The sequence below is a fragment of the Camelina sativa genome, chromosome 17 (assembly GCF_000633955.1).
Source record: "Camelina sativa cultivar DH55 chromosome 17, Cs, whole genome shotgun sequence".
Classification (NCBI taxonomy): Eukaryota; Viridiplantae; Streptophyta; class Magnoliopsida; order Brassicales; family Brassicaceae; genus Camelina; species Camelina sativa.
The window spans coordinates 1,741,654-1,752,142 of NC_025701.1; the positions used below are offsets into that span (position 1 = coordinate 1,741,654).

General features: G+C 35.2%; 3 protein-coding genes across 5 annotated transcripts in view; 1 reads left to right on the plus strand and 2 right to left on the minus strand.

The window, feature by feature from the left end:
• On the plus strand, window positions 2,691-4,614 carry LOC104754599 (probable indole-3-pyruvate monooxygenase YUCCA3). Its single transcript, XM_010476821.1, has 3 exons — window positions 2,691-3,528; window positions 3,636-4,007; window positions 4,315-4,614. The coding sequence occupies exons 1-3, from the start codon at window positions 2,818-2,820 to the stop codon at window positions 4,540-4,542; spliced, it is 1,311 nt and encodes a 436-aa protein (XP_010475123.1). The 5' UTR covers window positions 2,691-2,817; the 3' UTR covers window positions 4,543-4,614.
• Window positions 5,767-9,913, minus strand: LOC109124809 (7-hydroxymethyl chlorophyll a reductase, chloroplastic). 3 transcript variants are annotated; one of them, XM_019239595.1, is made up of 20 exons: window positions 9,759-9,913; window positions 9,224-9,329; window positions 9,026-9,110; window positions 8,822-8,933; window positions 8,487-8,571; window positions 8,342-8,383; window positions 8,159-8,237; window positions 8,024-8,075; window positions 7,866-7,928; window positions 7,619-7,716; window positions 7,509-7,544; window positions 7,362-7,423; window positions 7,221-7,248; window positions 7,047-7,126; window positions 6,888-6,957; window positions 6,752-6,809; window positions 6,532-6,596; window positions 6,343-6,437; window positions 6,120-6,237; window positions 5,767-5,871 (listed from the first exon to the last, which is right to left on the minus strand). In XM_019239595.1, the coding sequence occupies exons 1-19, from the start codon at window positions 9,835-9,837 to the stop codon at window positions 6,147-6,149; spliced, it is 1,386 nt and encodes a 461-aa protein (XP_019095140.1). In that variant the 5' UTR covers window positions 9,838-9,913; the 3' UTR covers window positions 5,767-5,871; window positions 6,120-6,146. The 3 variants fall into 3 exon arrangements, with proteins under 3 accessions (XP_019095140.1, XP_010475124.1, XP_010475125.1); XM_010476822.2 differs by lacking the exon at window positions 5,767-5,871 and having other exon boundaries at window positions 6,011-6,237; XM_010476823.2 differs by lacking the exons at window positions 5,767-5,871; window positions 6,120-6,237; window positions 6,532-6,596 and having other exon boundaries at window positions 6,348-6,437; window positions 9,759-9,912.
• LOC109124559 (NADH dehydrogenase [ubiquinone] 1 alpha subcomplex subunit 13-A) overlaps window positions 10,128-10,489 on the minus strand; it is a 4,501-nt gene continuing 4,139 nt past the window's right edge. Inside the window, exon 4 of the transcript XR_762146.1 lies at window positions 10,128-10,232. The gene's annotated coding sequence lies outside the window, so the exon portion shown is untranslated. The remainder of the gene's footprint in view (window positions 10,233-10,489) is intronic.

Consider the following 10,489-nt stretch of genomic DNA (forward strand, 5'->3'; position numbering starts at 1 on the left):
CATCTGTACATATAAATAATGATTTGACTAGATATTATGAGTAGTAAGAAATTTTAAACTCATCAAAGTTATTCTACCATTCATTTTAGGGACTACAAATCATAAAACATGACATTCTAACATGTGGATTATATACGATTACATGTATTCGTACGTTAGATTTCATGAATCAGTCTAACATGTAGATTAAATACGATTATACATAGTATTACGAGATTATTACAACTTACAAGGGTATATATGCGATTTTTTGGGTTAAGTACTTAAATAATAAAATGTAGTTTTCAATATGTTGAGTAACGATTTTGTTTCCTTTTACGGTTTTGAATTACGATATTATATTTTGGTAAACGAGTTATGATATATTCTACATAAATGGTCGGTGAAACTAAAGGGTAAGAACTTCCGAATATTCTCGAGAACTTCTATTCAAATTAGTATCATATTATCCGATTATGTATGGAAATTAAAGTTAAATACACAAAATTCTCTGCCAACGCAAGCGCATGTTGGTTCTCCTCTAGATTGGTGCATTTTGTTCTACACTTTTTTTCCGCTCATAAGTGCATATTCTTTTTCTTTAATGAAGATTGAGCAAATGGGAGTTTGAGCAATCACATCGTGTTTTTAGTTACTAAAACTATTGTATTTCGATGTAAAAGTTGTTAATTATTTATCCGTTTCTATATCAATTCAATATGTTCGAAGTTCGAACGTTCATGTATGTTGCTTATTCCAATAAGTTTGTACATGTAATTTGGAAATATGCAACATCCCAATGAATGTCTTAACAACCAAACTATATACTATAAATATATATATATAGGTTCATTGGATCTTGATAACAGTTTATCACCACTCTCAGAAGAAAAATACAAATATTTATAAGTATAAATCTATTTAAAACTTAAGATTCTTTTCGCATGTATGTTGCTATGAAGGTCTTAAGAAACGGGTGTAACTGCTTGTATTATTCATTTTATAATATTCAAATTATATACATCTATATAGAAAGTACAATATATTTCCCTTTGGCAGTTTGGATTAAACTGTTCAATCATCTGATCACTCGGTCATATTTAAGTCCTAATCCTCCTAACTAACTATATATCATTAAGGTGGAAAATTATTATGACAACATGAAAATTTCGAATAACGATACTTAAATTCGAGTGGGAAGAATTATGAAACTCAAGTTGTTAGTACGTGGCTCTCTAGACGTAAGTCATCGTGTCATCGATCATGTGAGTTAGTAGACGAAAACACACTTAATGAAACGCTCTTTAGTTTTGTTGTTCTTCAAAATAGAATTACGTACGTACGTATCGAGTAAATATTTATTTATTTTTTATTTTTTTGTCAAACTAAATATTTAGTAATTAATTCTAAGAAAAGTTGTTACTATTCTTACTGTATCTCTTAAAAATAATTATTTCTTTTTCTCATGGATACAAGATATCTTGATGTGGCGATATCTGTTGACCCATACGTCAAGCAAAACCCCACAAATCATTAATACTTTTATTTATTTATTATACGTACAAATGTATATGTTCAGGGTGGGATTACATTTCAATTTCCTTTTATTTATGAAAATAGTTAATTCGTCTGTGGATTGGGGAAGTCTGTGGGATGTGTAGCCACACCTGATGGAGGTTTAACCACGTTGCCTCAAATTCGACAACCATATATACTTTCCAATTAAAATTATTTAATCGTCATAGAAAATAATACTAGTAACTATAATTAGCCTCCTATTACCTCATTTAATATACTGTAACATTTAATTACCTAGAAATTGTGGTATTTCTACAAAACAAAACCAAAGGGGAGCAAAATAGAAATTCCCAAGTACCAATGGACCTTTCATGTTTATGTATATACATGATCGTGTAGCAAAATGCGTTGTCATGTCTCTTCAGTGTAATCGATCATATAAGCAACATATGTGTAACACTTCTGTTTACCCTTAATGATTCCCACGTTGGCAGCAACCTGACATCAAATTTAATTATCGTGCTTTCTTTCTCTTCTCAAGTGTATATCTAAAGTCATGTCTCTTCTCTCAATAAATAACGCTTTGAATCCTGATCTTTACCTTCTTTTTTTTTTTGGACAAACATGAATCCTGATCTTAACTAATAACCATTTTAATGGGGTTGTGTAATATCGGCGAGTGCTGAATAAAAATGTAACATTTTGGGCACATTTAACAACATCTAGTATATCCTTGTAGCCAAAAAAATATCATTGATCTCGTTAATATATTGTTAGAAGCCATTTTCTTACATCCGGCACATTTTAAAACATTTGGTTGGTTAGTTACTTAGTTCTTTTACTAATTAAAAGAGTTAATCTTCATCCAGTATACTACTGTATACGTAACTGATACTTGTCATGCAAAGAAAAGGAGATGCAAAATATCGAACCACTTTTCTTGCGACTAAATTATTGTATTTGTTGGACGAGGATTAGTTTAATACCAATAAGTAGAACATATGAAAAAATAAAAATAAATAAATCATGGTGGGCTGCAAGCTTATCATTTGAGATATAAATAACATTCATCAGAAGTTTAAAATAAAATAAGAATAATATATTTACTAATTTTACAAATACCAATTTGCTTTAATTCTTCTTCTCTATTTATACATCTTCTTCTTCAATCCAACAAAACACACACATACACTCACATCTCCATCCTCTTCTTGTCCTAAAAAGCTTCCAATATCTGATTAAGTTTTTTTACACATTCTTAAAACCTCTTCTGTTTTTTTCCTCAGAACCATACAAACAAACTCTAAAAGTCTGTGAAAGATGTATGGAAATAATAACAAGAAGTCTATCAACATCTCGAGTATGTTCCAAAACTTCATCCCCGAAGGCGACATATTCTCTCGGCGTTGCATCTGGGTCAACGGTCCTGTCATCGTAGGAGCTGGCCCATCGGGTCTAGCCGTCGCTGCGGGTTTGAAACGTGAAGGAGTACCGTTCATCATCCTCGAGCGAGCTAACTGCATTGCTTCTTTATGGCAAAACCGAACCTACGATCGTCTTAAACTCCATCTCCCTAAACAGTTCTGCCAGTTACCAAACTATCCTTTCCCGGATGAGTTCCCGGAGTACCCTACCAAGTTTCAGTTTATTCAGTACCTTGAGGACTACGCAGCCAACTTCGATATCAGCCCTAAGTTTAACGAAACGGTCCAGTCTGCCAAATACGACGAGACGTTCGGGCTGTGGCGGGTTAAAACCATATCGAAGATGGGGCAGCTCGGTTCTTGCGAGTTTGAGTATATCTGCAGGTGGATAGTGGTGGCTACGGGAGAGAATGCTGAGAAAGTTGTGCCCGATTTCGAAGGTCTAGAAAACTTTGGCGGCGATGTTCTCCATGCTGGTGACTATAAATCCGGTGGAAGGTACCAAGGGAAAAAGGTTTTGGTCGTGGGATGTGGAAACTCCGGTATGGAAGTCTCTCTCGATCTCTACAACCACGGAGCAAACCCTTCAATGGTCGTTCGTAGCTCTGTAAGTACCAAAACTTCTAGTATTTTCATTCAAAAACAGAGCATCATCCTCTGTTTCTATTACTCTGTTTTTTCAAAACATAGCATCTAATACTCTGTTTGTTTCAGGTTCATGTGTTACCAAGAGAGATATTTGGGAAATCAACGTTTGAGTTAGGAGTAACGATGATGAAGTACATGCCGGTTTGGCTAGCGGACAAGACCTTACTCCTTCTAGCGAGGATAATTTTGGGGAACACCGATAACTACGGTCTAAAAAGACCAAAAATGGGACCGTTAGAGCTAAAGAACAAGGAAGGGAAAACTCCGGTTCTTGACGTCGGAGCATTGCCTAAAATAAGATCAGGAAAGATCAAAATCGTTCCCGGAATCATAAAGTTCGGAAGAGGAAGAGTTGAGCTAATAGATGGACGTGTTCTTGAGATTGATTCCGTCATTCTAGCTACCGGATACAGAAGCAACGTCCCTTCATGGCTTAAGGTAATAAATAATTAAAGAACACATCTCTTTACATTGTTTCTTTCTTCAAAAGATTTAGCTTAAATTTTAATGATGTCGGAAGAAAAAAACACAAATATCCACCCGACCCGGTCCGAGTTTAGTGAAAACCCGACTCAAATTGTGTTTCGAATGTGACCGATCATAAATGCAAATATTGAAAAACATTTACGTTAGTATTTTCATCGAAAAGGATACAATAAATCGTGGTACGAGTTTTTTTTTGGTTTTGAGTCTCAGTTTGGTTAGTATAATGTGTGTACTAATTTTTTGATGTTTGGGTTAACAGGACAATGACTTCTTCTCGGATGATGGGATACCAAAAAACCCGTTCCCAAACGGATGGAAAGGAGAGGCAGGATTGTATGCGGTAGGGTTCACGAGAAAAGGGCTGTTTGGTGCATCGCTGGATGCGATGAGTGTGGCTCATGACATTGCTAATAGGTGGAAAGAAGAATCTAAGCAACAGAAGAAAACTGCTGCTGCTCGTCATCGTCGATGTATCTCACATTTCTAATCATTTGAAAAAGAACAACAATATTAGGGAATATTATACTATAAATGGATGTGAAAAAAAAAAAAAAAAAATTAAAAAGATAATTAAGCCCTCTCCTTGAAAGAAAATAAAAACCCTGAAGAGAAAAAAAAATGTTTTGGGGGATTTTTCTTTGTTTATTAGGAAGATGTGGCTTATTTATATATATATTTTTATTTAATTTTTACGAATGCTGTATTTTGTTGTTTTGTTTTGTTTCTTTTTTTGTTCATTTAGATTTTGAACTCTGTAAGAAGTTTTGCTTAATCTAATATGACAAATACTTTACGGTTTTTGTAATCCTCGTAATGCATGTTACAACGGTTATCTCTATCATTTTTGCTGTTGTTGATTAGGAAATATGGAGAAGATACATCGACGATGACGATAAAATAAAATAAAGAAACAACTAATTTCATGCTGTTTCATTATTGGAAGAATACTCTCACAAGTTAAAGCTGTTATCTTAGTGATTTGGGAATTATTAGCCATTTTTGTAATGTTTTAATTTGGCAAATGATTGAGATTACACATGATTATCGTAGACCATCCATATATACTCAAATCCCACTATCCCAGGGAAGACAATACTTGTATACTAAAAAAACATGCTTTTATCTAAGATATGCAAAATCCATTACGGATTATGAAAAAATGGTCTATTTCTTTGTACACAAATGGATAATTTTTATCCAAAGATTTATAACATTTTCAGAAGTATCCACTTAAGATTATAACTGATCATTAAAATATGTTTTGATTGTTTATTTTCTCCATAACATGAGTTAATGAAATCATATATTATATAATATCTATTTTGAAAATTGGATACAAATCCAAATATATACAATGTATGTATATTTTTGACATTTTTTATCTGTCAAATTGCAATTAAGAAAGAATTCAACTATATATTTCACTGAACATAGAGAAACAAAAACGTTTATATACTCTGTATATGGACAAGGTCTCTGTTGAAAATAATTCAAACTATGGTGCCAAAGATGAGACATTTATGAGTTTCACTTGAGGTTCTGAGAGTCTGCAGCAAAGTCAATGAACCAGCAGAACAGAGAATTGACAAACTAAAGGACAAAAAGAGCAAAATTGTGCAGTAAACTATTTGTGAAATGTGGTGATGAGTGAGTGAAGTAAAAACAATGGTTCCTTCTTCTCTGTCCAAACAAAAAAAAAAGACATTAAAAGCTAATTCCCCCCAACTGTGTAAATGTCTGGTTCCCATCCTCTTAAAACAGTTATTCATGTTCTCATGCAAAACCCTGCAACCTTTTACTCAGACATCACCTTAACCTAGAGATATGGAGAAAGGAAACCACATGGGATGATTAATGATTTTGATTCAGCCGCTGATTTAGACTGTTTCTTATTCCCTGTTCTATGTCAGAAAACACCAAACCGACCCATCTTTTCTTGCCGGTGTCTTGCCAAATTCACGAGGGAAATGTTTTTGGGTATTACTAACATACTACAAGTTGAGAAACAGTAGGACCAATGTACATTTACACACTGTAAGATGAGATATACACTTGCAAACTTACATAGTTACATGAGAAGACCTAAACCGTTCATTTCTTGGAGAGCATTTGATCTATTTGGCCGTTTTTGTTGTACATTTCCACTATCTTTTTGGAATATGAAGGCATGTGGCTGTTAGCCCTGCAGATGATAATGCCACTTTGGTTATTAGAGGTCGGTTCGATAATATAGAAAGACACAGTTAGTATAAACGTTTATCTATAGGAGTGTGCTTCAATTTTTTACCTTTGTTTCCCCCATTTTCGGTTTACATACAAATAGTTTCTGATGGTATGGTAATCCAACGAGTACCGAGCAAATTCTAGACCCTTAGGACCAACCTGAAGAAAGCATGCTTTTGCAAATTAGGAGAGTCTTGACTTTTTTATGCAATGAGTTTGCCTCCCTGTTTTGTTCATGAGAAAAGAATCTTACCAAACTTAGGATGAACGCAATAATGTTCCCAACAAATAGTAGCGCTGGCTGAGCAGGACCTTGACCTGAGTAAATTATAGAAAAAGTTACAAGATTAGAAGACTACATCACAATCTTAGTTGCAAACATTTCATGAGAAATTTCTTTTTGGGATCTAGCATTAGCTTGAACTGGAATATGCCATAAAACAAAAGAATTTCGAATAAGTGTGAAAACATACCAAACTTAGCATCATCGTCTGCCTTAACGGTTTCTGTCACAAAAGGTCGTCGATCACCCTGAAACAACAGCAAAAAGATGTGTTTGTTCGAATTCTCTGTTAATAAATATAATAACAAAATTGTCAGAAACTTTACGCTGCTGATTGTTGGAGTGATCTCCAGAAGGTTTTCTACCAAGCTGAGCATTTCTTTCCCACGTTCATTTCTGTGGTTTAAGGCATAAACAAAACTAGTTTTATCCAACCAGACGAACCTATATGGTCCATTCTATAATATGTAAGTAGAAATATTGACCTCACTGTAATATACTGTGGATGGTCAGTCATGTTCAGACCTGAATACTTTGGAACACCCATGTAACCGATAACCAAATCCTAGATTAACAAGCGCATAACATAAGGAAATGTTTAAAATTGGCAGACTCAAAATTAAGTGGAAAGACATCTTAATTGCTAAAAGAACACTCACCGCTAATGCATTTGTGTAATCAAAGCAGCTGCAGAATGAAAATAAAACAAACAAAGGGTTTGTGATTGTAGACAAGTTTTTACAAATTTCCTATAGCTAGTCTATTTCAAGGTATAGCACCAATGAAGAGACTTGTATTACCTATAACATGATGGAGCTATGACGTCTACTAAATCGTTTGCTGGTAGACAGAAATAGGGAACCTGTTATACCCAGAAAGTTTTTGAAACAACTTTAAGCTGCAACATTACAGAATACAGAACAACACATTATTTGAAGCGGCTATACCTCTTCAATGTGTCCATCCAAGTGTTTGAGTTGGACCTATAAGAGAAGTTGAACAAGATTAGCAACGCCAAAGAAAATGTCAGATAAGTATGGTTCGTATTAATGCTAACCTTGTAATCTTGCATAAATTCATAATGGAGAACAGTCTCTGGCTCCTTACTAGCCGCTTTCAGAAACTTGTCTAGTCCATCTCGTGTTCCATTGTCCACTATTGATTAAAGATGTTATTATTACTTGTTCAAAACATGTAATAAGCAATCCTATACCTACGTGTACGAGACCCCAAAGCACAACACAAGAACTAGTTGTGACGTTTCTAAAAAATAATAACAAATCTAGATAGGCTGAGGAAATTACCACAATTGGTGCCTAGAACATACAACTTTTCCAGATTCAGATGCTTCTCCACTGATCTCAATGCTGCAGTATAAGAAATCACTCTGCATTACAATACTACGAGAGTCACAGTATGGAGACACTTGAAATATACGTCCACAAAAAAGTTGGAACCATACCTTGCACTTGGCAACCCACACCACAGAAAAGAAGACGTTTCACTCCGGAAGTCTGTTATAATGCAACTTTCAATTTCATTTGAAATGGACTCAGCGATAGAAAACACATACGAGAAAGAGGGTTTTGCAGATAACCTCAATTAATTCAAGCGTATTCAGATTAGGAGACAGAGTTGGTTTGACACCTCTTGCAGCCAAAACTTCTTCAGGTGTCCTTGGAATGAAAAGAAATGAAACATCAAGAGGCATTTAAAGTCAGAGTAATAGCTGAATATGGATCCACAATCAAAAAAAAACCACAAAAGGAAGGTGGAAAACCTGGCTAATACTGGTCGTGGAGATAATCTGTCTTCAGGATCACTGTAGTTTTCAATAAATGAGTTACATGATTAGATGTAAAAAGCTAAAGCATGGTTGATAGATGTCAGCCTAGTCAATTTCTAATATTTAACAACAGTGTTACCTCTGCACACAGACAACAGCTTCTACCATGTTAGATTTTAACATCTCAATGGCTATGGTTGTGACGATTCCAGTCCACTGTGCTCCTGCAACCAAAGATAGAAGGAAAAGTAAACCACAAAGCTAAGCCCAATTCAAGCTTAGGTGGACATTCACCCCTATTTACAACCACATGAAACGCAAATGCTACATAACTTTCAAGATGTATTTAAGCCTTCGTCCACAGATATTGTATAAAAATTAAACAAAAGAGTAGCCAATAAGACAAAGCATTTTTTAACTTGAACGAGACACAAAACTAGAAAAGGTAACAGTGGTAAGGAAGCGTCTGTGTACCTTCAACAGGCTTCAACTTACGAGCATAGAGCTGCTCTTGATGCACCCCAAAATATGTATCTGCTAAGGAATCTGCATTCCTTCCTCTACCATGCACAACAGGTTCCAAACTCTGCACAAAAACTTAAAAACAAAATAAGAATCTTAAGCCATCAATTTAAAATCTAGGAAATGTTATCCATTTCAAGGCCATATAGGCATTACCTCAATCCTTGACATTCCATCTCCAAGAAATGCACATGCATCCTTCACATGGGCAATGTAGTAGGTGTCGCATAACCCACATTGACTACAAACCCATTACAACAGCAAGGATTTTGATAAGAACAAGACAAAAAAAATAGGGATGTAAACAACAACAAGTCAACAACAACAACAGAAAAATAAAAGACAAAACCAAACCTGCAATGGTCTTTAGCTGGATAGGTTCCTCCGGGTGGGATAGGTCTGGACTTTTCCCTCCAGTCTTGTCTTAGTTTAACTTTATTTTTTGGCTCTGAATTCATATCTGCATTAGAACCCATATATGAGAAGGCTTCATGAAAAAACACACACACAAGGCAGAGATGAGAGATCGATGCAAGATGAAACGAAATCTGTTCATAAATTCTTATACTTTCAAGCATAAACTACCACAGTGAAGTAAAACATACTAATCTAACACAAAATTGTATCTTCAAAGTTTCGAACTCGATAGTGACAGACAGACATGGACGACCAGTTCAAGCATTCGACAAACATAACCAAATAATATGTTCCAAAAGAAATTCCGAAATCTAATAGATAAAATTTCCATCGCTTTAACGAGTTTCAGGGATCGTTTCCACTCGAAATTTTGGTAAAGTCGGGTCTTTTAAGAAATTGAAGAATCAACAACGATGTGTTGTGAACAGAGAGTGCAACAAAGAGAAGATGTGGGCAGAACGAAATTGAGCACCTTTCGAACGTGGAGAGGAAGAGTTAACGACAGAGAAACATGGAGGAAGGAGAGAGAGCTTGGAGGTGACAGTAATCATGGTTTACTCAGCGAGAGAGAAGAGAAGAGAGAGAGAGAGAGAGAGAGAGAGAGAGAGAGAGAGAGAAGATATTTTTGCTTTTGAACTTGGATGACGATATCTTTTGGGTTTGATATAGGCAAATCACTTACGGACACCTGTTAGAAAAAGAGCCAAACCGGGTTAAAAACCGGGTTAAAAACCGGGTTTTGGTTCGTTTAATACAGTATGTGAAAATTTCAGCAGGATCTGGATCTCTATGTAAAATAAACCAATTTCTTGTAGTATCGTCATTAATTAAACCAGCTTGCTGATGAAACTGTTTAAGACTCCTTTATTTTTACTGTTGAAAAACTTGCAGAAAAACAAACACAGGCTGATGTTCCAGCAAAACCAATACAAGAAGAATACTGTATGTTGAATCGTTCTCTTATTACCCGATGAATAAAAGATAAAAACAAGAACATGTCAATTCATTCATTCATTCATCATCATCATCATTTGCATTTGAGGGAAACTACCAAATCACCAGACATCAGGACGGAGTTCCCCAGTAGCCGGTGGCATCCAACGACCAGAATTGTACACATTCTCACCAACTTTCCATCCCGGAACATCCTTCATTACATCAGCTTCGTATTCCAAATACTTTTTCCACTCAGACACAAACCTA